Genomic DNA, 26484 nt, shown 5'->3' on the forward strand with positions numbered 1-26484 from the left:
GGGAAGTCTGTTACCCCAATGAAATTATCATTCAATCCTAAATTTTAAGTGTTACAGAGACTGGGTGGGTGGGTTTTTTGTTTTTGGCCCATGTAGACATGGCCACACTCTGTGACTTTTTCTTTGGATGCCTAAACTGTGGTTAAGATGTTGCATCAACATTATAACTATGATGATGGCACTTCTTCATCATAGCTACAACAGATTACATGCACAGCTTGAAAATATTTTTAAAAAATTCCCCAAAGCAAAACTTTTTAAATTAGGCACCCAATTTTACTATGTCATTGTATATAATGGACTTGAGTATCCATGGGTTTTTGTATCCACGGGTGGTCCTGGAACCAAACTCCTGCTGATACCAAGGGCCCCCTTTATACTGTTAACTGCCATAACATAGACTTCAATTTATGATGACTCTACGAATGAGCGACCTCCAAGCCACCCTGTTATCAATAGCTCTGTTCACATCTTGCAAACAGTCATATAGTATCCCACTGACAATTTCCCAGCACTCCAATCTTCAGGGCCTCAGAAACATTTTGGTCAGGGTGCTGCCAGCCTGAAAAATAGGTTTTGCAGGGGTCATATTTGTTCGTTCGGTACCATATATGTGAATCTTCAGCAGTTATGGTATCCCTAGCCCAGCTTACAATACCATAACTGCTTAATAGGATGTCAGCATGTATTTCTGAATGCTCAATTGTATTATAAATTTCTGCAGTACTAAAAAGTTGACAACTGAAGGAAAATTTCATGGGGGAGGCAAAATTCTTATAGGGCACAATGCTCTCTCCTTTTGCTACACTTCAGGCATACCTGAACATCAGATGGAAAAAAAACACACAGTCTTCGCTACTGTGGTAAAAAGTACTGTATTTCTTCTGGAATGGTACATTTTATACAAATGTGAATGGTCTCTGTGCTGATGCATTTTCCCCCCAGCAATGCATTTAAGCAGCCACCTTGTTTGAAGGCCCAGTTTGATAAAAAGGTGTGATGGTAAGAATTCAGATAAATAAATAAAATCTAGCTTTCTTTGTATGGTGCTTTTAGTTATCTTTCAGAGAGAAGAGTCACCATGCGTTTCTGAATTAATAAGCGGACACAAGCATTCTTCCTTTTTCTTTTCTTTTCTTTTACACATAGCAAGTTGCTGATGCTGAATTCAATTAACAGCATTTAGGCCTTAAATAACCTTGTCATGCATAGCGGAATGTGACAGTTTAAAAAAAGAAATTGACAGGATAAAATGTAAGGTGATACCCTGTCATAAATTTGACACCTACAGAGCCTCAGCATTTCTTGACAGAATGATCCATAATTAAATTTAAAAAAAAAAAAAAGCTATAGTAACACTATTTTTATATATGAAACAAGCACAGTTGAGAAATATTACTCTTGGGAAGACTACAGTCATCTGTCAACATTTAGGTAAATCCCACTGAGTTAATGGGTCTGCTGTAAATGAGACTAGAGACAATCAGGCATATAATTCTGAGAATACACCAACCATCTTAGGGCGAGCTGTAGTCCCAAAAGTAATTATTCCAGTTTCTGAAAACTAGAATTCATTCACTGAGGAACTGTTTCTTTCAGTAAGGACTTAGTGTAGCAGTGCCACCAGCAGCTTCTTAAAATCTCCAGATGTGTCAGACTGAATGGCCTCAGCCAAAGACTTATTATACATCTGATGGTACTTTTCCTTAATTGATTGGAGGTCAATCTTAAAACAAAAAAAGAAGAAGATATTAGAACCTGTAGGGATACCACAGAATTCCCTTTGGGCTGTGGTGGGAAAAATATCAGCAGAAGACAAAGTGATCTCTGTTCCATGGTTATCACTCAGTTTTAGAGAAAGGTTGGGAGCAAACAGGGGGGAAAAGTTGGAATGCAAGGTCCTCCCAGGAGTTGTGACACCATCTTGTGTCTATATAGGCCTTCACAGCACTTGTTGACTTATGGTGGCCCCATGAATTTCATAGGGTTTTAAAAGTCAAGTAATCCTCAGAAGTGGTTTGCCACTGCCTGCTTTTGAAATATAGCCTACAGTACTTGGAATTCGTTGGTGGTCCCCATCCAAGTATAACTAGTCCTCTCCTTGCTTAGTTTCCAAGATGGAATATGGTGCCTTCAGGGTATTTGCTTTGACATTATCTACCAGCAGTAAGTGTTGAGAACCCTAAATCTTGTAGATGCTTTTAGCTCTAAGGCCCCCTCAGAAATTTATTTTTCTTAAATGAATGTGGCCACTCAAGGTCTACAGAGCAAATGAAGCCATAAAAATTGGTGTCTTCAATTATGGTGGTCATCTTTAATTATACTGCTGTCCAGACAGCCAGAAAACTGTTTGCTAGGTGGAAACCTTGTGGTCATCCTGATATTGTAGGACTGAAACCTCCCCCATTGCTGACTATTTGCTAAGCCTGTTGGAAACTGCAGTTAAACATCACCATGACCATATACTTCCCAGTTATCCCCTATGCCAGTGGTTCCCAACTTGTGGGTTGGGACCCCTTTGGGGGTTGAATGACCCTTTCATAGGGGCCACTTAAGACCATTGGAAAACACATATTTGCATATAGCAATGAAAATAATTTTATGGCTGGGGGTCACCACAACATGAGGAACTATATCAAAGGGTTGCGGCATTAGGAAGGTTGAGAACCACTGCCCTATGCAGATGTGTATTACCCCAAAGCACTCAAAGCACTAAATAAATGTGTGAAGGATGGAGTAGGATTGCACCTGCTGATCATGCCTCACATCTGCTGGCTATATCCTGATTCATTAGGGTTCTTGCTTTTGTGGAAGAATTCCAGACTTGTAGACCCAATTTTGCACTGCCTGTGGACATATGGCCACTGGAATGTATGTTTGATAATGCCCCCCGCCCCCAGACATCATCTATTGACCATGAATGAAGATACATTTAGTAACAAGGTATTAACTCACCACTTACGGGTTACTTAGGATTAGAGAGATACCCTTCACCAACCAAGCTGTGTGTGAGCTACAGAGGTGTTAAAACCTCTGGAATTTTTCAAGGCCAATAGTATAAATGTTTCCACTGCCTTTGTTCTTGAAGCTATTTGATTTCTCTAGCTCTTTCCTGTTCATGTTTGAGGGCTGGTCATTGCCATGAGGAAGATTGGCAGAGGTGTAAAATATCAGATTCCCACTTTCCTAGTCATGGGAAAACCTAAGGACAGAAGGTCTAACTCTGTGTAAGTGGTGAGGGACTGTTTTAGCTAGGGAACATCTGGGATTTTGTTATATTCCCTAGCTGGTTGTAGCTTCCACTGTGTCTTTAATGCCTTGTTTCTTACAGCAATGCAACTTCTTAAACTATTACTTGGAAAAGGATGCTGAAAGTTATGATAACCAAGGACTTGATTTGATCTTTCCTACTTTAGAACCCAACTTTTTTCAGCTCTCTGTTAAGCTTTGGAATGCTGTTTGCTATTTGGCATACAGACATTCCTTTCCTCTCCTAAGGAGGGAAAGGAAAAGCGGTTTTATTTTTACTTGCTCATAACAAAGTTTCCCATATGGGAAAGAAGAGAAGAGGGTGCTGTGGGTAATGAGTAGGAGCTGGTGGAGCTGGCTCTCTTTGTTCTTTGATCATGATTTTGGACACAATGGTTCTCAACCTTTGGTCCTCCATTTGTTTTGGACTTTCAGATCCCAGAAGCCTCAGCCAACTTGGCCAACAGTCAGGAATTATGAGAATTGAAGTCCAAAACATCTGGAGGGCCAAAGATTGGGAACCACTGCAGAATAGGGGGCATGGCCAATAGACACATCAGTTTCAGAGAACAGAGGCTATTTCCCACTCTTGCATTCACTGAACTAGTGAGGGATTCGTCTGTATAGCTTTAGGACAGACAAGTTCTCTCAAGCTGGCATCTTCCAGATGTTTGTGACTTCAGCTTGCATGATCCTTCACCATTGTCCATGTTAGCTGGGCCTGCTGGGAACTGTGATCCAAATATCTGGAGGGGACCTTGAGGAAGGATGTCCTACTAGGATGGCATAGATGTGGGGTGAAGTTTTTGAATCATCATCATCCATTTCAAAAGAAGTGATATAAATGTAACAGATATGATTATATTAAACACCTTTGACTACCTGTAGAGTCTTGCACAGACTTTTAAGACTCTGGTCTTCAAATGGCCTACCTCAGCTCGTGTTACCAGGATGCGAATTAACGTCTCCTCATCAGTCCCAACTCCCTTCATGGAATTGTAAAGACAAGTAGCAAAATAGGCTTGACTGTCCTGAGCACAGCTTACTTTAAGAACAAAACAAGAAAACATTTCATGAGTTTCCACAATTGTGCCAACTAAGAGGGTAGGAAACCAGAGCTTAAAAGTGTTGCCTGCTGGGCTACAACTCTCTTCACTTGGCAGTGGGGATTCCAAAAAGTAAGCTCTGGCAGGAGCTCATCTGAATGACAATGAGTGAAAATGTGCAGTCAGTAAATTAGAGTCATAGGTAGAATTGTTACCTTTTTTATTGAAGAAACAGGTCCAAAATTGTTGTTGCAATTATTATTACTGCTGTTGCAGACAATGAATCAATGAATTTGTAGTGCCAAATTGAGAGGCAGTATGATGTAGTGGTTTGAGTGTAGGATTAGGATTGGGATTAGAAGATTGGGTTCAATTCCTCAGTGGCCATGGAAACTTGCCAGGTGACCTTGGGCAAGTCACACACTCTCAGCCCCAGAAAATCCTGTGATAGGCTTGCTTTAGGATCTCCATAAATTGGAAATGACTTGAGAGCATATACATACCTGGCACTTTGTTGTTTGTACATTTCTGTTTATATATATATAAAAAAACTCTTGATTTTTTTCCTAGCGACTTCAATAGGCCTGTGATAGGTGAGTGCATCTGGATAGGATGTACACTTACAATGAATGTGGAAAGCTGCTTTTGGCTGAGGGGATTATGTGAGTTGTAGTCCAACAAATCTGACACCAAGTTAGGGAAAGCTAGACTAAATGCAACATTGGCTAATATACCCAAGCAGTTCTTATAGCCATAAAAAAGAATGTGTTAGAGGAACACAAAGTCCTACAATATGTCCTCTTGTAGTCCACATGTGTGTGTGTGTGCGCCTTCAAGTCACTTACTGATTTACGGTGACCTTATGAATTCTTCATAAGGTTTTCTTAGGCAAGGAATGCTCAGAGATGGTTTTGCCATTTCCTTTCTCTGAAATACAGCCTAGAGTGCCTGGTATTCATTGGCAGTCTCTCATCCAAGTGCCAACCGGGGCTGCTTAGTTTCCAAGATCAGACAGGATCCAGTGCCTTTTAAGGGTATTTAGAACCTGTAGTCCACATACCCATCTTTTAATCCAGCACTGACACTTCTAGTCATTATCAATTGAAAGTGGTGATTGTTTAAAAAAATCTTTATTATGTGCCTTACCAATTGTTAGATAGGCCTTCTTGAGGTCTCCAGAAGTTTCACTCTTTATAGCATCTTCAATGTCATTACCAGTCAGCTGTAATATATAATAAAATAGATTTCATAGGTCATATATTACAATGGCCATGTTCCCACTATGATTTAAAGCAAATTGCTGATCAGGTTTATATGACTGTCATTCCCATTTGAAACCAGTTCCGATCCTACTGTGATTGGTTTCAATTGTGATGAAGCAAGGCAAACGCAAAAAACCTGCTCTTTCTTGACACAAGTTCTTTGCCGGTTCTTTTGAAAAGAATCAGTCTCGATACGTGTTCAATAATTGGGGATGACAGACCATTCTGGAGGGGAGGGATTAATGGCAGAGGGGTGTTTACCATCCCTTTTCAGTTTTTGGTAAAGCCGCCATCTCCCCCCCACCCCCACCCCAGTGCTGCCTTTGTGTTTATGGTGTGACCTATGGGCACATGATTTTTTAAAAAAAGAATTGATAGAAGATTTGAGTCATTGGTTTTGCAACTACTTGCCTCACTGATTGCAAATAGTTGCAAAACCAATGACTCAAATCTATCAGTTTTATTTTTTTAAAAAAATATTGGCCTGGTACAGACTGCCCAAAAAGAAGGGAAGCCTCAGCCACCAAACCGCAAGGCTTCTCACCGGCGGAAAAAGAACCTGAAAAAAGTGGGTTCTTTTGAAGCTGCAGCAGTGGTGTAACAAGTGCGCCACTGGCACACTCGTTATGTAAGTATGGGGAAGCGGCGGGTGCCTGTTGGAAGAAGTAGGAAGAAGAAGGTAGGATGGGAGAAGAAGACAAAGGGGGGAGGGATGAGGAACAAAGGAAGTAAGGAAGTGAAAATGTACACAGGGAAGGGAGGGGAGGGGAGGGTCCAGTGGAGGGCCGCTTGTCTTCCCCAGCTCCAATGGGAACGACAAGTGTGCCCTCCCAAAGAATTGATTTCAAAGAGGCCCCATTTCCATAGTGGGAACACGGGGCCTTTTGGAATCGATTACAACAGCGGGGCAGACCCAAATCAGGACACGGGTTATTCCTTCAGTGGGAATGGGCCCTTAGTAGAGCCTGGAGAAGGAGATGGGTACAGATAAAATGAGTTGAGCCTTTTACAACCTGGTGCCCACTGCATGTGCTGGGATACAATTTGTTCTGGCCCATTCACATTACACAGTTACAGCAGTATGATTCCACTTTAACTGTCATGGTTCCTTCCTATGGAATTCTATAGTTTGTTGTAATATTGAAAGTCTCCAGAGTGCTCTGGATGAGAAATTGAAATGTCCCTCTCCAAACTCCAACTCTTGGGATTCCATAGGATGATGCCATAGCAGTTAAAGCGGAATAATAGTCTATAATTGTATAGTGTGAATGGGTCTCTTGTCAAAGGCTACACAATAGTTTTAACATGGCCATGCTAACCCACTGGCTTAGGCAAGTAAATGTACAAGACACAGCTTTTCCATGCTGTAACTTTCTTCTGATCCTTCAGTGCCCTTAGAGTAGCCTTTTTCAACTTTTTTATATTTGAGAAGCACTTGAAATAATTTTCAGGTCTTAGTGAATATTTGCATAAAAATGATTATATCTACAGCTCAAAGAAATACTTCCCAAACCCAATCACAATCTCTCAAGGAACTCCTGCTGATCTCTCATAGAACTGGGTCCCTGGTTGAGAAATCCTGTCTTAGAATGATTCAAGCTAGGAAGAGGACCAGTCATTGTCTCTTGTATGCATTGGTGATAGTACTATGAAGGAGCATTTGCTACAACAAAACAATGATACTCACTTGTTTGTAGGCTTCAAAGGTAGCCCTCAACTGCATGTAGTTTCTCTTTGCCAAGACATCGTTGAAAGCCAGCTCATCTGTCCCCCAGCGACCTTCTCCTGCCTCAGAGATTGAACAACCTTATAATTATAATAGAAAGGGATCTTGCAGCACCTTTGAGACTAACTGAAAGGTGGAAGTTGGTAGTATGAGCATTTGTAGACTTGAGCCTACTTCCTCAGATGCATTTGGTGGAGCGGAAAGCCCAGGGACAGACCTGTATAGCAGTCTGTGTGTGAGAATGTCCATAGGAATGCAAAACTTTGCGGGTGTGGAGATGAGGTGACAAATTCAGTTTTAACTATAGTCGTTGGGGGACAAGGCAAGAGGAAAGATGTTGCCTAAAGCCAAGGTTACTAGATGACCAGTGAGCATTGGGATGCAATGTGGGAGCCAAAAAGAAGATGAAATGAATTGGCCAAGACAACTTCTATGAGGCTGGGGGGTTTGCTAGCGTTATATTGTGTGTAGTGTGCCAGAGAACCATTGTCTCTCTTCAACCCACTGTTGATGGACTGTAGTTTTTTGATATATTCCAATTCTGCTGTTTTTCTTTCCAATCTTCCTTTATAGTCTTTAGAAAGACTGCACCTCATCTCCACACCCACCAGGTTTTGCATTCCTATGAACATTCTCACAAACAGACTGCTATATAGGTCTATCAAGACTGCTATAGAGGCTGCCAATGAGGAGTTACATTGATGGTGAATATAAGACATTGGCTGCTGCTACACTGCAGAATTAATGTAGTTTGACACTGCTTTAATAGTTATGGCTCCATTCTATGGAAGCCTAGGAATTGTAGGTTGCTGTGGCAGCACAGCTCTCTGATGGTGAAGGCTAAATATCTCACTAAATTACAAATCTCAGAATCCCACAGCATTGAGCCATGGCAATTAAAACAGTGTCATATTGTATTAACTCTGCAGTGCAGATGGAGCCTTAGCTTCATGGGAACTGATTTGCAGTTGGTGGTACCCAGAGATACAACACAAAGGACTTTCAGCTATATAACAGAAGTAGAAATCACTTCTTTTGCCAGCCGTAATAGAATTTGAACCAAACACTGGAGGGAAAAGAGAGGTTGGGCCGGGGGGGGGGTATCCCAATGGGAAGCTGCCTTAGAATTTTGGGGTGCTGCTGAGACTGGTTTGGGGGAGGTAGGACTGCTTGCTTATGCATTTGCTTCAGTATTCGTATAATACTCATTCATCATATATCACTCTGGAATTATACTTACTTCATAAAGATCCTTGGCATCATTTTGGGCCAGGGTTTCATTGATCTCCACCCCTTGATCTCTGCTAGCCTGGAGAAGGTGATATCATATTAAACAGCGGGAGAAACAAGTGAACAGATTGTTCCCCCACTACCACAAAAAGTTTCTTTTTAATACTTGTACTATAACACGTAAGTCGGTTTTAACATTCCTCAGTATTTGATTTCTAGAAAAAGAAATGGAGGGGCCCAGTGCCACGCTCAGATCCATAAGCTGTTTCCCATCATCTCCAGTTACACCTCTAATGCTTGATTAAAATTTGTGGAGGGTCAAAGTTGCTCACCCCAGTCTAGGTTGTTCAGGATAACCAAATGAACTTTAACAAATGGTTTTTATCAACTTCCTGGCTTATTAGTTGGGCAGCAGCCCTTTTTGCAAAGCACTTGGAAGGCAAAGAAGCACATTGTGCTTTTTGCTGCCCTCTAGTGCATATTATCCAATACTGCTTGGGGAGAAAAAGGTGGGTTATCTCCACTCCATTATTGAAAGATCCACATCATTTGCCAGCTTCCAAGTTTAGAGCATGGTGTTTGAACCTTTACCTACCTCCGTAGCTTAGGACCTCGATAAGGAACCACCTGTCTCCCTGTAAACTTGAATGATCTTTAACATTGGCAAGCAAAGCCCTTAGGAGGATTTGATCAATCACATATGTCAATGTGTACATGTGCACAGGGGCATCACTATGGTGTGTGTGTGTGTACACCACACCAGGTGACACCCTAAGTTGAGAGTGACACCACTACTTTCCAAACATCTGCATTTGGGCAGAAATGGGCTGTGGCATTAGGCTGTGTTCCTTTAAATCACTGAAGAGATGGTGTGAGTAGGGTGAGCATTAGTTTGAAGAGGAAGGAGAGACCCTAGTTTTTTTTAAATTAAAATTTTAATTTTAAAATTAAATTTTAAAAATCTTTTTAAAATTATTTTTTATTCATTTACATTTTTCTTTGAAAACATTACATCTTGCCAAATTTTCAGATGAGCTTTTCCACACAATATTGCAAAATGAGATGGTACAGTGAGGCTGTAGAATTGCAAACTATACAACTTCAGGATCCAAGTACAGTGGTGCCTCGGGTTACGAAATTAATTCGTTCCGTGGCACCGTTCGTAACCCGAAAAGCCTTCGTAAGCCGAATTGCCATAGGCGCTAATGGGGAAAAGCCGCGATTCCGTGCGAAAAAGCCGAAAAAAGCACCAAAAGTTTTTTCGTAACCCGAAAAAGCATTCGTAACCCGGAACAATGTTTTCCTATGGGATTTTTTCGTATCCCGAAAATTTCGTAACCTGGGTATTTCGTATCCCGAGGTACCACTGTAGCAGTGACAAAGGTGTTTTTGAACACTGTCTGCACATTAAAAGCAATTTATATACAGGCATCCCTCAGTTAACAAAACCTCTAACAAAGAAACTCCTTTTTGAAAAGTCGTTTTGTGTTTGCCCACCCATTCTTGTTCTTCTTTGCCCTCTGTTTAAGCTGGATTTTGTTTTAAAGCTGCTTCAGCACTAGAAGGATGGCAGGCTGGAGAAACACAGCCTTTCAGTGTCAGGTAGAAACGATGTGTGTGCATTTTTTAAGAAAAAGCAGTGAAAGCTTGAGCTGTGAAAAAATAGAATTCTGTTTTAGTTTATCCTACTGTAGCTGTCTGTGCCTGTCTATAATAGACAAGTTAAACTGCAGCTACCTCCAAAATCTCTTACAGAGCAGGTGTGAACAGCAATACACAGAGTAAATGGGAAAGCAGACTAACTTGCCTCATCAGCTACCCCAGCTTATAATAAAATTATGGCTCTATGGATGTGGCCACCAAAATGGTAATCATGATAAAAATAGTCCAAACACTTACCTTCAGAACAGAAAGAAGTATCTTTCTGAGTGACCCACTGGTATCATTTTTGACATCAGATTCCAAATCCCTATCAAAAACTAAGAAAAGGTAGAGATTTTCATATTTTTTGCATGCCTGGTGTTCAGACTTTTTAATTTAAGGAGCGTTTTTATAAAAAAATAACATGTCACTTACTCTTTTGGTAAGCATCCTTGATTGCAACAATTTGCTGTGGCAAAGAAAAGAAGAACAGGTAAAATGAAGTGATAGCTTAATGTTTTTACAAACACATAATTCAAATTTTATAGCAACCAACCAACAAACAAACAAACCATTCACCAAACATCTGCCTTTTGGCAGAAACAGGCTGAGGTGTTGGCCTGTGTCCCTTTAAAATGATGAAGAGCTGGGATGAGTGGGGTGAGGCTTCATGGGAAGAGACAGGAGAGGCCCCAGGTTTTTTTTATTAAAAAGATTACATTTTATTTTTTTAAAAAATAAAAATTAATCTTTTTAAATTTAGAGTTCATTTTAAAAACATTTTAAAAATTAAAAACAGCACATCTTACCAAATTTTCACTTTGACCACTTGAAGCAATATACATGTAAATACATTTAGACTGTGTGTATGATACTGTAATTTAACAGTATAATTTTAATTTTGCTAGTCATTTATGTCACAGCTATTGCCATTCCATTCAGTCATATATAGGAATCACGATTTATGAGTAACATTAGTATGAAAAACAATACTAAGGATTCTGTATGGTGGGGTCTGGGAGGAGCTCAATACAGGGGGTGAAACCATGAATTACTGCACCGGGTGACGCCAACCCTAGGGATGCCACTGTTCTGAAACTGGCAAAAAATGACAGCACTCCTATATTCTCATGTACATTTTCCTGCCTGTTTTCATGTGCACCATATGTGGGGTGCCAGAGAATAATCTCATCAAAGAGTTTGTCACCATCTTTGCATTTATTGTCATCCTTGCTTTCTCTGCTCAGTTGCTCCAAAGACAAATAGAAGAAGGGCTTTGGTTCAATGCCCTGTTGGTTTGGCCTTTGAGTCATCTGGCTGGATACTGTTAGAAATACAATACTTGCAGCTTGGTCTGATCCAGAAGGTGGTTCAATGGGCTCTTGCTGTCTGTTGAGATTTGGTTCCACAACCCCCTGTGGATACCAAAATGTGTGGATACTCAAGTCCCATTAAATACAATGGAGAATGAAATGGTGATCCTTATATAAAATGGCAAATTCAAGATTTGTTTTTAGAATTTATATATATATTTAAAATACTTTCAAGCCATAGATGCTTGAATCTGTGGATAAAGAATCTGTGGATGTGGAGGGAGCTAGCTTGTTTTCTGCTGCGCCAGAAACTAGGACCCAGAGCAAAGGATGTAAGCTAAAGGAAAAGAGATTCCACTTCAACATTAGGAGAAACTTCCTGACAATAAGGGCTGTTCGACAGTGGAACACACTCTTTCCTCGGAGTGGAGTGGAATCTCCTTCCTTAGAGGTCTTTAAACAGAGGCTGGATGACCATCTGTCGAGGAATGCTTTGATTTAGATTTCCTGCATGGCAGGGGGCTGGACTGGATGGCCCTTGCGGTTTCTTCCAACTCTATGATTCTATGTATCCTCTTGTTCTCTTTTTTGGAAGATGGATTTCTTATAGCATAAGCAGTCATCCTAAGTCAGGGATGGCTCTCCAGATGTCACAGTGTAATTTCCACTGGCTGTTCTGGTTTGGGCCAGTAGACATTGCAGTACAACAGCTGGAGACTCACAAGTTTCCCAATTCCTACTCTAGGTAAAAGAGGCAACATTGTTGACTGAGCAAAGGTAGAAAGCCTGGACCTTGGGCATCATGGTAGGCCTGGGCAACCCATCATTTTGGTTGCCAAACTCAGGGCTCCATGTTGCTTGCCTCTGTTATCTTTTGTGGCAAATTTTCACACATCATAAAGTTCTGGCTTAAGCCCTTCAGTCCCAGATTGCTAAAGATTATTTATTGCCTAGTACAATAGACATTGTGATTAGGCAGCCTATATCATTTTCCTCACCCCCTTTATCCTCACAATAACTCCATGAAGTAGGTTGAACAAAGCATTAGTGCCTAACCCAAGATTATCCAGTGAGTTTCATGACTCAGTGGGGACTTGAATCTAGATCTCTCAAGCCCTAGTCCAGCACTCTAAGCAGAGCACTGTATTGACTTTTTATTAAAGTCACAGGCAAATCCTTACCTGGTTGGTCCGTGTGCAGAGGATCTCAATTAGCACTGCTTCATCAGTTCCTACTCCTTTCATTGCTTTCCGAAGCTGCTTGGCATCATATTCCCAGGGCCAATCCAGGAGGGCCAAGGCGGCCTGTTCAAAATTCCCACTCAGATCTCCTTTGAGTACTTCTCCCAGATCCTAAGAAAGTTTAAAAGAGAGACCTCCTAATCAATCAGTGAAGGTCATAGTTGAAGATTTCTTGCATTAGTTAAGTGAACAGGCAAAAGGATTAGCAGGACCTTTGCAGCAGGTTCAGACCAAGACATTTTGCTGCCTGAGGAAACGATAAAATGGTGTTCTCTCTCTCTCTCTCTCTCCCCGTTCTATATACAGAAGTCAGATAGATTGGTAATTGGAGCATACATCTTGCTTGTGATGGGAAAATGTCTGTACCACACCCAAGACAGAAAGCTAGTTTAGGGAGCACAGGCAGGGGTGTTTCTAAGGGGGTGTGGATAGTGATGTCCACACTGAGTGACACCTCAGAGGGGGGTGTCAGGCTTCAGGAGTGTACCACCATGTCTCTCCAAGGATAGACCGGGACTCTCAGAGACTGAAGGTCCTAGGAAGGACTTATTCCACATACTCAAAGGTTAGAAGGGAACAGGCCAGGATACTGTTGGCATGCCATGGCGAATTCCTGGAGGCCTCCCCCATCGCCAAATGGCACGTAGACTCCTTTTTGACTTGTGAACAAGGCAGTGTCCTGGTCCACCAGTGGTCATTAGCACTTAGGCCACAGCCTTTTATCTTCCATAGTTCCCAGTCTACTCTTGAGGGATATTAACTTGGTGGCTCCAAGTCTGGTGGTGGCAGCATGAATGCACTGGGGTGACACCAACCCTAGTGATGCCACTGGGCATAGGACAGGTCATATGACAATACTGGAAGTAGCCAGGGAGTTCAGAAGGAACAGTTAGGAGGCCAGGCAGCCCCAACAGCATCTGCCACCTGAGGAAAGTACCTCACCCTGCCTAATGGTAAGTCCAGCCCTTCTATACGGCTGACACAGCTCAGAAGCCAGGGACAGAAATAGTGTGTTTAGGTCATTTTAAGGTCTTATGGGGCATTCTTGCTTTATATCAGTCTTTCCCATCTAGCTGTAATGGCCATGGACCATGGTGATCGAGAATAATGGGTGTTGTGTTTTAGCACAAGAGCATATAATAAATAATATATAAAAAATAAATAAGACGACTAGAGCAGCGTTGGCTGAAATCCCAACTCATATCCGATAAGACACTTTATTGGACTTTTCTTAGGTCCTATCAAGTGGCGATAGATGCAGCCAAGAAATCTTTCTATTCTGCATCTATCGTGTCTGTGAAATCATGTCCAGCTGAGCTGTTCAGGGTGGTAAGGAGTTTAACTCAATTGCCTTCCACCCACAACCCTCTACTAGATTCAATTATAGCTTGCTGTGATGCTTTTAATGATTATTTCACAGATAAAAATATCTCAAATAAGAGCTGATTTGGATGCCAAGTTTAAGTCAGAAGCAACAAGAGAGGCATCCAGCACCTCTGCCATTACTGTTAGACTGGATTAATTTGAATTGGTAAGTACTGAGGATGTGGATAAGCTCCTTAGTCGTCTGAAAAAGATGACCTGCCCTCTTGACCCATGCCCATTCTGGCTGGCTGTTCAAGGAGGTGATACAATCAAGCTGATGCTGGGAAATGTAATCAATGTATCCTTCAGGGAGGGTACCCTGCCTTCTTGTCTTAAGGAGGCAGTAGTCAGACCACTCTTAAAAAAGCCCTCCCTGGACCCCCTGGATAGAAATAATTATAGGCCAGTCTCATTGTTGCCATTCTTGGGCCAGGTGATTGAGAGGGTGGTCGTCAATCAACTACAGGTAGTCTTGGAGGAAACTGATTTTCTGGATCCATTTCAAACTGGATTCAGGATGGGATACGGAGTTGAGACTGCCTTGGTCGCCTTAGTCGATGGATCTCCATCTGGGCATTGACAGCGGAAGTATGACCCTGTTGGTGCTCTTGGACCTCTCAGCAGCCTTCGATACCATTGACCATGGTATCCTTCTGGAACGCCTGAGAGAACTGGGAATAGGAGGCACTGCTTTGCAGTGGTTCTGTTCCCATCTCTCAGGCAGATTCCAGATGGTGGCGCTGGGAGACAGTTGCTTTTCTAAAAGAGAGCTAGAATGTGGCATTCCCCAGGGCACCATCCTGTCTCCCATGCTGTCTAACATTTACATGAAGCCACTGGGCGAGATCATACAGAGACATGGGGCAGGGTGTTATCAGTACACTGACGACACCCAAATATACTTCTCTATGTCTCAGTGACTAAGGATGGCATCTCTCCTCTGAATTCCTGTCTTGGGGTGGTAATGGACTGGATGAGGGAAAATCGCCTCAAGCTGAATCCAGGTAAGAGGGAAGTACTCGTTATAGGAAACCCGAACCCGGGAATGGAGTTATGTCAGTCAGTTCTGGATGGGGTCACACTTCCCCTGAAGGACTCTGTCTGCAGCTTGGGGGTGTTCCTCGACTTGTTGCTTCACCTGACAGCTCAGGTGGATGCGACAGTCAGGAACACCTGTTATCAGCTTCTGCTGATACGCCAGCTGCGCCCCTTCCTGGAAATGGGAGACCAGTAGTATATGCACTGGTCATCTCTCAATTGGACTTCTGCAATGCGCTCTACATGGAGCTACCCTCGTGCCAAGTTCGGAAAGCTCAACTGGTACAAAACATGGCAGCCAGACTGATTACGGATACTTCTCGTAATGATCATATAACACCGGTTTTGAAGTCCCTCCACTGGCTGCCAATTAGTTTCCGGGCAAGGTACAAGGTGTTGGTGATTACCTTTAAAGCCGTACATGGCTTGGGTCCATAATACCTAAGGGAATGCCTTCTTCTGTACTGTCTGTCTCACACACTAAGGTCCTTGGAGAAGAATTTAGTTCAGTCTGAAAGATCTAGACTAACTTCAGTCACCCAGAGGGTCTTTTCTAGTGTTGCTCCGAAGCTATGGAATGACGTGCTGGAGGAGATCCACCACATTTCTACTCATGCAGCCTTTAAGAAGGCTCTTAAGACAGATCTCTTCCGGTTTCCCAACGTAGCACCTCTCTCCGTATACTGTGATTTTCATCCCTCTGTCCACCAATTCCCTTAATTTTAACACTATTGTATTTTATTGATTTTAAATGCTGATTATTTAATTGTAATTTTAGTATTGGGATGGGGGGTGGGGAAGGGACTAATTTTTAGCTTTATTGTATTTTCTATGTATTTTATTGCCTAGATTCCTTGTGATTGGGAGGGCTATAAATAAATCATTTATTGTTTTTTGTGGGTTTTTCAGGCTACGTGGCCATGTTCTACAAGAGTTTATTCCTGATATTTCACCAGCATCTGTGGCTGGCATCTTCAGAGAATGCTGGCATGGAAGAGAGTGGTGTGTGTGTGTGTGTATATATATATATATATACACTGTGTGATCCTAGATAGGGATTATGTCATACCCTGCAGTTGGATAGGACATGTAGCTGAGGCAGGAATGTGTCCATTTTCATGTAGACACAGCTGAATGTGCTTCTGCCAACTAGCTGGACCTCACCTCTGGCTTTGAAGAGATTACCCAGGAGGCAACACAGGCATGTCCCATCCATACATGAAGCATTGACAAAGAACAGCAACATTTCCCAGAGATACAAAACTTGGCATCATAAAGCAGGCTTAGATTTCTTCATACTCCCAAGAAGCTTTCCCCCTTATGCAGCTGATAATGGCTGGTCTATACTGTGACACTCATCCAGGCCCTACTGCCTTAACTTGATTCACATTCTCTGTGAGACCACTGGTTGTGCACAAATAAATACGTGTAGCTAAAGAATGATTGGAAATCAGTTCTAGAATGAATCTAACTTAGAGATGTACTTCTCAGAATCACAAGGCTTGGTTTTTAGTTTTCAAAAGAACTAAGTAATTATACCAGTCTGATAATTACACCTTGCTTTGGTGCCAAGATCCTTCTGTATGTAAGAGGGGAAGAATTTGATGGTGATAACCATAAATAATGTCTACCTGGTCAATGAAACCAGCTATTGAGACCAGTGGTAACTGGTGGCTTCCATGTCACTGGGGCAAAGATTCCATCCCAGGTTTTGGAGGAGGTTTTGGTTTGGTGTTAATCAAAGTGCTGTACATAACCTCATTGGTATCAGAAGTAGCCCTTTCTCCTTTACTGGATCTCAGAAAGATCTCTGAAGAGGGAGTGGGCACAAACACCTGTTTATCACAATACCGCAAATAATATTAGTCCTTCTCCCTCTCCTTCCTTCCTTCTTTCCTTGATTGATTGATTGATTGATTGAATTTGTATATTGCCTTACTCCCAAATTAGGATTCAGGCAGTAAAAATAATGGCAACCTTATTTATTTACCTTGTGATAAAGGGCCTTGTACTTCTGTTTTATTTGTTGCCTCTGGTCTGATGAACGGCTGGACAGGATCTCAATACAGTGGTACCCCGGGTTACGAAATTAATTCGTTCCGCGGTTAATTTCGTAACCCGAAATACCTTCGTAAGCCGAATTCCCATAGGCGCTAATGGAAAAATAGCTCTCTGCTGCCCTCCGGTGGCGGAAAATAGCGCCGCGGTTTTTTCGTAACCCGAAGAAACCTTCGTAAGCCGAAGCAATAAATCCCTATGGGATTTTTTCGTATCCCGAAAAATTCGTAACCCGGCGCATTCGTATCCCGGGGTACCACTGTAATTACCTTTTCATCTGTTCCTGCAAAGTATTAGTGCAAAGCAGGGGGAAAAAGTCAAATTGAAATTGTTATGAGTTGACCAGCTAACTTTCTCTGGCACCAGAAAATTCAATGCTGCCTTTAAATGAATGATACAGAGGAATTAATTCAGTTGACTACCTGTTATTTGGACCTCAAACAACTCAAAGATACTGTAAGTTTTTCAATCAACCCAAGTCTTACTCTGTCCCTTATGTAGTTAAATAAAACAGGAATACAATTTATATATATACAATCTGCTTCTCTGACTTCTTAACTGGTAGGCAGAGCTATTCAGGTGTATGGGGTTACTTTATGCTCATTGTTATGTTGTGTGCCTTTCAGTTGATGGCCCTATCATCAGGTTTTCTTGGCAAGATTTATTCAGAGTAAGTTTTCCATTGCCTTCCTGGGCTGAGAGAGGGTGACTTGCCCAAGATCATCAAGTAGATTTAGCATCAGATTTGAATCCTGATTTCCCAGAGCCCTAGTGCAATATTCAAACCACTATACCGCACTGGCTTAATTTGGGCTCATACATGTATGCAATCTTAGATTATTTCTGTGATCAGAGCCAGCCCAAGACACCTTGTTGCCTGAGGCTGAGCAGCAAATAGCATCACCCTCACCCCAAAGTCCAAGTGCATAGCTACCAAGGTTAGTCACGTTATTTTAGCACATGGAACAGGCAATCCCCAACCACGTCTACATTTTCTAGGCAGTAAAAATGCAATAATAATCATTACTAATAATTTCATTATATTTTTTGGCAAAAAATCTGTTGCATGAGACAACTGTTTCAATCTCCTCAATGGCAAGCCTGTCCCTTTCTTGTGTAAAGCAGAATGAGATGGTTCTCTCTCTCTCTCTCTCTCTCTCTCTCTCTCTCTCACACACACACACACACACACACACAGAGGGAGGGAGGGAGGAGTTAGACTGGAGGAGCAAATGAGTAGCAATTTAGAAATTTAACCCTTTCCACTCAAAAGAATCCTGAGAAAAAAATGACAATCTCTTTAGTTGCTACATGCTTATGGAATAAGCCATATTGGAAGCTAACATCAACAAACTTTCTTCTATTTCTTCTTCTTTCTATGAGGGTAACCATAGGTTGACTTGATAAGAATTAACAGCAACAAACTTTCCTCTATCCAGAGGTGGAGGCAGAGCAGAGCAGCACACAATGGACGGTAAACCCTGGCACCACAATGACTTGGATGGAAAGAGCAAGCTAAATACATAAGAAATACATAAAGCCCCCTGGGAGAATCTTTGCAATTTTCAGAAACCAGTCAATTAATCCTTGCAAATTGTAGCAAGGATTGAGGGCTGATTTGCACACAGCCCTTTGCACCCTTGAAAATTTGCACTCTTGTCTCCTGCTTGAGATGGCCCTTGGAAACTGAAAACTAAGGGCAACTAGACCCTCAGACCCTTGGTGTTGGTTAGTGCCAGCTTCCCAACCATTTTACCAACTGAAATGCCCCCTTGGTATGATTCAGCAAGGCAGATTCCTATGCCTAGATCTAAGTGCAAGCACTTTTTAAATCACAGGCTTCACTTTCCATGTACTGTTCTTGAGAAGTAGGACAAGTGGTGGCCTTCTTACCCATTCCTTTGCAAGCCTTGTGTAGTTTCTTGGCATCCCGCTCAGGGTTAAAATCATGATGGTGGTGCTGAATTTTTGGCTAGGAAGACAAAAACAACAGAGAAAATTCTTCAGCAGCATGGTCACATAGCTTTGGGGGGGTGGGAATCATCTTTTTTTGGACTGCAAGTCCCCAAATCCTCTACCACCACCATACAATCACCACTGAGTTTCTTTTAGAACACCAAGATGGCCAAATAATGGTGGGTTACACACCGCCATGAAAGTACGGAGTCAGTCCATGCTAGGGTTAGGAAGGTGCGGTGCTTCCGCACCCCCCTAACCCTAGTACGGACTGAGTCCGTACAAAATGGCGGCTCCTCTTCCACATGGGGGCCGCCATGATGACGTCACGACCGCGCCGCCTCTATATGGGGCGGCGCGGACGTGACGTTGTCGGTCCGCGCCAGGGCACTTAGTGCGCCCTTTCCGCGGACCAGGAAGGAGCTCCGTTTCGGAGCTCCTTCCTGGTTTGCGGCGCCACTTTGCCTCGCTGGGCGCAGCCTTCAGACGGCTGCGCCCAGCGAAGCAAGGGAGAAAGGGGCCAAGCGGCCCCTTTCTCCTTCTCCCCGCCCCCGCGGGGTGTCCTTGGGGTTTGAAGCCCCAAGGACACCCCTTTCCAGGCTGCGGGGAAGCGGTGTTTTGCCGCTTCCCTGCAGCCTGAAAAGCGGCGGATCGGGGCCTCAGCAGCTGCCGTTCTAGCAGCTGAGGCCCCGATACACCAGGGAAAGGGGCGGGTGCAGTCCGCCCCAAATGGGTGGTCTGTAACCCGTCAATGGGAAAATGGCAAGTCTCTTCTTCAGACCTTGGAGAGCTGCTGTCAATCAGAGTAGAGAATACTAGTCTACAGAGCTTGAAAGAGCCATGATGGGTGGAAGATTTTGGGAGCTGTAGTCCAAAAAACATTTTTTCCAAACTCTTGACATCCTTGGTGTGACAGATCCCCTTTCCAGGCTGGCCCCAGAGTTCCAGTTTGTAGGGAGTCCTGCCACTCGCCCTGCCCTTGTTCCTTTAATTCTTTCCTTTCTGGGTTAGGCTATTGGTCCTCAGAATGACCCCTATAATGTGGCCTTGTGGTTGTGTTGTTGTGTGGGTTACTTAGTTACTGTATGTGTGGCCTGACTCCAATTCAAGCTTGACCGTCAGCCAGAGACAGTTTTAAAACAACAACAGAAATGGATTTATTAAACATGGTATGAGAATACAATAAACCAATATTCTATTCTTTAGGCTCCCTAATATTAACCCTTCATGTACAACTCCAAAACTGGCTCTTTTAGCTCAAAGCCTTGGGTTCGTCTACTCTGGCCAGAATATTCTGGGCTGCTCCTGGAGTATTCTGGCCCTGGAGCTGCTCCAGATTCCCCGTTACCTCTGCACTCTGCAGTGAGAGTGGGTGCTGTCTACACTCACATTGCCACTTGTTGGCCATCACTACCACCATGTGTCATTCTCTCCGAGGTCAGAAATGCACCACCCAACACTGATCACATGGCTAGGTGCCTTGTCACGCCAGGTGACACTCTAAGGGAGGTGACACCACTGCTCCTCAAATATCTGTATTTTGGCAGAAATGGGCTGTAGCATTCACCTGTTTCTGTTTAAAATGCTGTCAGAGATGGGGTGAGGCTCGGTGAGAGGAGAAAGGACAGGGCCCAGTTTTTTTAAAATAAAATTTCAAATTTCAAAAATTTAAATTTTTAAAAAATATTATTTCTAAATTTTGTTTTAAAACAAATTACCAAATTTGCACTTTAAGTGCATGACACTATGAACATGTAAATACATTTAGACTGTGCATATGATATTGTAATTTAAAGATGTAATTTTAATTTTGCTAGTTGTTTATGCCACAACTATTACCATTAGATTCAGTGATATATGGGAATTATGATTTATGAGTAACATTAGTACAAAAAATATTACTAAGGATTCTGTAGGGTGTGGTAATGGGAGGAAGTCAATGTGTGTCTCTGTGTGTGTGTGTGTGTGGGGGGGGGGGTGATACCATGAGTTACCACACTGAGTGACACCAACCAAAGTGACGCTACAGTTGTGGGGACATATGTGTGAACAGTCACCCTGCATCACTGTGCTCTGGATTTTTTTGCAAAATGTGGAGCAAATGGTGAGGTATTTTATACTACCGTACTTTAAATGAGGGATAGGGCAGATTCATTGCAGAACCGGCTTTCTGTTGTGGAGCCAGTCCGCACTCGAACTGGGAATTTGTCCTGCATTGCGTTGAGAAGTCACCATGAGGACAGGGGGAAACTGGTTCAATTGGACAATGCAAACATGCTCCCTATCTGTCTCAACTCCCAACTTGTCTTTCTTAACAGATTCGCTCAACAGAGCTTTCAACAGACTCTTCCCCAGAGACCCCTTCTTTCCATCATAGAGTTCTCTGTATGTAGAGAGATCTTATAGCACCTTTGAGATGTTTATGCTGCCAATGTCTTTCTTTCATTTAGTCTTAAAGGTGCTACAAGATCTCTCTCTACATACTGATTTCACGGACTGACATGGCTATATCTTCAGGATTCTCTGTAAAGGGAACTGGCTGCTTTCATTTATTCTTAACACTTAAACCTTGCTTAGTAACATATTTGCAAATATTTTTCCTCTTTCTGTTTTCTGTAACAGTTGGTTATACCGTTTTGTCCCCCCCCTCCCTATAAAAGTGAATGGTTATCACAGGTGTGCCCAATAAGTTTAGACACTGCAGTTGCACATCCTCCAGAATGTCATAAATGGCAACTGGGGCATGTGGGATCAGGCAACATCAGTGTGTGAGCAAGATGGCAAAAGCTCTTAATGAGGAAGAAAACATAACTGAGGAGAGTCTGCAGCAGTTTGCTTTTGACTGAATTTACTGGGAAGGGGAAAATCCCAACTTTCTGCTTCTCTCTACCTTCTGAGTTAATTGTGTGAAAAATACTTTTGCATTCAGTTTGCAGAAAGTGAAGTAAAATGGGGATGAACAGGGGAGTGGTAGAAAGAGAGAAACTGGGGTATTTTACAAACCAGATGCAAAAGTGGGATAACATAGGATTAATCAGGACTGTCCCTATCAAATCAGGACCACTGAGAGAATATGCAATGAGGGTTAGTGCTCTAGTTATGAGTGTGGCAGGCTGTGACTCCCCTCCTGAGATCGGGTTCCTTGGCCTGCACTAGCAAGGGATCTCAGCAGACATTAACACATGGATTTGTGTCTCTCGGCCCCAGCAATGCTACTTCCCATCTGGGGAGCTATGTTGTGACAGGAACAATACTGGGAAGATGTCAGTAAGTCAACCAGGGAGTTCCAAATGCAACAACAACAGTGGATGCAGTTTCTCTCTACAGTTTCAATAGGTACACTCTGGTGATCTCAAAAAAGATTAACGCAGGCAAACAGAGTCATGGCTCTTTGACTCAGGCATCATGATTCACTGCAACAGGAGAGGGGTTTTTAGTGAGCAATATTCACATGAGTGGTGTGGCTTTGAGAGCACAATTACCGGTAGTGACAAATCTGTTGGTTTCAACCTGAGCCATGACCGTATACAGTGCATGAAGTTTGATTCATGATGCAAGTGAAGAGTCAGTGTGGTAGAATGGTAAGAGCAGGGTGGGGACCACATGGCAGGCCAACCCTTTTTGTGGTGCCCAATCCCACCAAGACAACCCCTAACCCCCTTAGACTTTCTCCAGTTTTTTAAAAACGCAAAATTTTGCTTCACATCAACCTAAACAGTTGCAAACTTGCTCCAGAATGCAATAGCTCGGCTCATTTTAACCCACTATCCTATTGTCCAAAAATAGAAAAAAGCAGGGGAAATAGATGAAAACTGACATCTCAGAGTTGTTGACATCTGCTGACTTTTTCCCTCTGTAGATTTTGTTTGTTCTCCCTTTATTCTTTTTTTTAATTGTTAAACCAAAGTAAACCAACACACCTGACATGTTGAGTTGAAATCTGTTTCTTTGCAATTGCTACTCAATTCAAGTCCAGCCCTTTTGAGAAACAGAGACCAGGTCCACCCCACCTTCTCCATGGCTCTATTTACTGGGGCTGTCCACCAATTAAAGGTTTATAGCTGCTTAATAAAATAGATGTCAGTCAATGGACTGGTGAAATAAAATACGCGCCCATTTTACAGTAATTTTTAAAGGTTACTGAAGACACTGACACTAATGTAATTTTATAAAGCAACGTCAAAATTGAAATAACACAAAGGAGCCAAAATGGTGGCTGAAAAACAAACAAAAGTGCTCTTTTATTGCAACTCAACTGGTTATTGTCCCTTGCAGTAGTTTATTCTCATTGCAAACATGAAAAAATAGAACTTTAGGCCACCCAAAGAATGTCTAAGATGATGAAAGACAGAGAAAGCTACTTACATGAGAGTGGCCCATTTCTTCTTAGAACTCCAGAGCTTTGTTCTTCAGCGTGATAAGGATCTGTTAATATTCAAGTTTTATGCTTCAATATTTCCTGGATTAATAAATAACCTGTGACACTATCCCTGTACGTGGCTGCTTATTTAAAGATATCATCCTTTTATTAAAGCCACACTTTTCTTAACACTTGAGCATTCTAGATTTCTTCTAACAAAAGGGCAGCAGCAGAGGGAGGACATTGATCCCCTTGACCATATTGGGGAGCATGTTTTCTCAGATGCAAGTTTCTCCTTGTTTGAAAATATTTTTTAGTCCAATTTTAAGTTGGGGGTGGGAAAACCTTTGACCTTTCAACAGTTTTGAATATCATCTCCATTAATCTTTCACCATTTTCCATGCTAGATTTGAATTAACGGGCAGGTAAAATAAAATACATACCGTCAGCCCTTCTTATCCAGATGACGCAGTGCCAAAAGAGCACCGAAAAGCTGAAGAGCTGGTGGCTATGATGCTCTTTCCTTGACTCCTTTTTGTGCTGTGGAAAGGATCAGGGCTGTGGCGTATAGTTGCTGCAGTCCCAATCCGGCAAAGAAAGAGGTGGCTGCAAGTCGCCCCTTAGAGGCAGTCTGTTCAGCTCGTGAGTTCAAAGTGCAAAAGTAATTTGCATTCATTACATTCAGTAGAGGGGAGAAGGGGGAGGGAATCTCCTCCTTCCCAGTAGGCTCAGGGAAAAGCAAATTGCTACAGCATCTTCTAGCTTGTGTGTTCTTCCTCATTAAATAACCTTTGCCTCTTGACAACACTTTGATGTTGTTTGGCCACACACATCCTGGTTTTCCTCTGTGTAATCTTGGCGGCTATGACGCTGAAGTCCAAAACATTTGGAAAGCCAAAAGGTTTTTGTTGTTGTTGTTAACCACCCGAGTCAAACTCTACTCATGGCGACTCTGTTGCTGAGACAATGCCAAAACTCCCTATTTTCCACTATTTTGCTTAGTTCTTGTAGATTCACACAAGAACCTGTGACTTTCTTAATAAAGTCCATGAATCTAAGCATGTGGTTTTCTCTCTTTCTACTTCCCTCCACCTTACTATTGTCTTTTCTAATGAGCCATGTCTTCTCATGATGTGCCCAGAGTATAACAGCCACAGTTTAATCATCTTGGCTTCCAGGGAGATCTCCAGCCTGATCTACTGTACTCTAGGACCCATTTATTTGGGGTTTTTGGGGGGCTGTCTATGGCATCCTCAGCCCTCTGCTCCAGCCCATCTCATATGAATTTAATTTCTTTTTACTTGCTCTCTTAACTGTTCAGCTCTCACATCCATACATGATAACGGAGAGTAAAATTGCTTGTACGATTCTAACTTTTGTGCTTAGTTGAATATCTTTGCTCTTTAGGATCTCCTCTAGTTCTTTCATAGCTGCCCTCCCCATTTGTAGTCTTCTTCTGATTTCTTGACTGCAGCCCCCATTCTGAGGCTGACACTGACTTGCCCAAGGTCACCCAGTAGATTTCCAGGGCTAAGCAGAGATTCAAACACTGATTTCCCAGAGTCCTTGTCCCAACATTCAAACCATTACACCACACTGTTTCTCCTGAATTTTTGTTATACTGGCTGTAAATGATAAGGAAACATATTCAAGACCTATGAGTTATTTTACTCAAAAAAGAAACATTATGATTTGAAATTGCTCAAGTAAGATGTTGTACAGTTGGCTCTCCAGATTTATGGATTCAACCATCCATGGCTCACTACACACATGCACACAAATCCCAAAAGCAAATTCTAATATTGCCATTTTAAATAACACCACTTCACTATGTCATTGTATATAATGGTACTTGAGCATCCATGACAGTACTAGCAGAGGCTCTGAAAGAGTATGTGGGCCCTTGAAAATGATGCTGCATGGTGGCATTTTTCTTAGGAACACTATAATATATCTTGTCTGAGATCCCTCCTGCCAACAACACTGGAATTTGACAGATAAAACCCAAGCAAATGATACCCACCCTCTATTCATAGGTGTGGCTAATTGTTCTTATCTGAAAAGCAAACAGATAGTACCAGTTTCTACAGGTACTGGTTTTCAGTTAGCACAGCTGGAGGTATTGATTGACCAATTAAGAGGGTGAGTTTGTGCTATACTGACTTTTCCATGGCTTATGTGAAAGAAAAAAAATGCAACATCTGTTGGCAAGACAGCCTTTGCCTGCAAGTGTACAAGACATGACACACAAAGGAAATTGGACAGGTAGGGATGAGGGAGACAAAACATAGAATCAGAGTTGGAAGAGACCACAAGGGCCATCCAGTCCAACCCCCTGCCATGCAAGAACTCTCAATCAAAGCATCCCTGACAAATGGCCATCCAGCCTCTGTTTAAAGACCTCCAAGGAAGGAGATTCCACTACACTCCAAGGGAGTGTGTTCTACTGTTGAATAGCCCTTACTGTTAGGAAGTTCCTCCTAATGTTGAGGTGGGATCTCTTTTCCTGCAGCTTGCATCCATTGTTTCAGGTCCTGTTCTCTGGAGCAGCAGAAAACAAGCTTGCTCCCTCCTCAATATGACATACCTTCAAATATTTAAACAGGGCTAAAGCAAGTCCAGGAACCAATTCTTAGCTTGGATAAAAATGTTTCAAGTAGTTTGATGGAATGGTTGTGGACTTGGCATCATCAGAGGAGAGCCAAAAGCAAGTAGTTTCCCCATTAGAGATGATGGAGTAACTATGCTTTATAGATGTGTAAAGGATCTTCCATGAAACCCACTGGGTGACCTTAGGCAAGTCACATGCTCTCAGCCTGAGAGGATGGCAATGGCAAACCTCCTCTGAACAACTCTTAGCAAGATAACTTCATGATAGGTTTACCTTAGGGTCACCATAAGTTGGAAATGACTTGAAGGCACACAGTGACAGCAAAAGATCTTTTGGATGAATGGCAGATACCCAGCACTTTGACTAAAAGGCCTGTTGGCCACTAAGG

General features: G+C 42.4%; 1 protein-coding gene across 3 annotated transcripts; it reads right to left on the minus strand.

Annotated features, from left to right (window-relative positions):
* Window positions 1–1339: 1339 nt before the first annotated feature.
* ANXA13 (annexin A13) lies at window positions 1340–24167 on the minus strand. Of its 3 annotated transcripts, XM_042462236.1 has the most exons (13): window positions 23929–24160; window positions 23491–23550; window positions 19063–19141; window positions 17434–17452; window positions 17102–17177; window positions 12649–12819; window positions 10590–10623; window positions 10413–10492; window positions 8524–8592; window positions 7245–7346; window positions 5442–5517; window positions 4182–4294; window positions 1340–1726 (listed from the first exon to the last, which is right to left on the minus strand). In XM_042462236.1, the coding sequence occupies exons 2-13, from the start codon at window positions 23503–23505 to the stop codon at window positions 1607–1609; spliced, it is 954 nt and encodes a 317-aa protein (XP_042318170.1). In that variant the 5' UTR covers window positions 23506–23550; window positions 23929–24160; the 3' UTR covers window positions 1340–1606. The 3 variants fall into 3 exon arrangements, with proteins under 3 accessions (XP_042318170.1, XP_042318171.1, XP_042318172.1); XM_042462237.1 differs by lacking the exon at window positions 23491–23550; XM_042462238.1 differs by lacking the exons at window positions 17102–17177; window positions 17434–17452; window positions 23491–23550 and having other exon boundaries at window positions 23929–24167.
* Window positions 24168–26484: the final 2317 nt, after the last annotated feature.

The sequence above is a fragment of the Sceloporus undulatus genome, chromosome 4, assembly GCF_019175285.1.
Source record: "Sceloporus undulatus isolate JIND9_A2432 ecotype Alabama chromosome 4, SceUnd_v1.1, whole genome shotgun sequence".
NCBI classification, from domain to species: Eukaryota; Metazoa; Chordata; class Lepidosauria; order Squamata; family Phrynosomatidae; genus Sceloporus; species Sceloporus undulatus.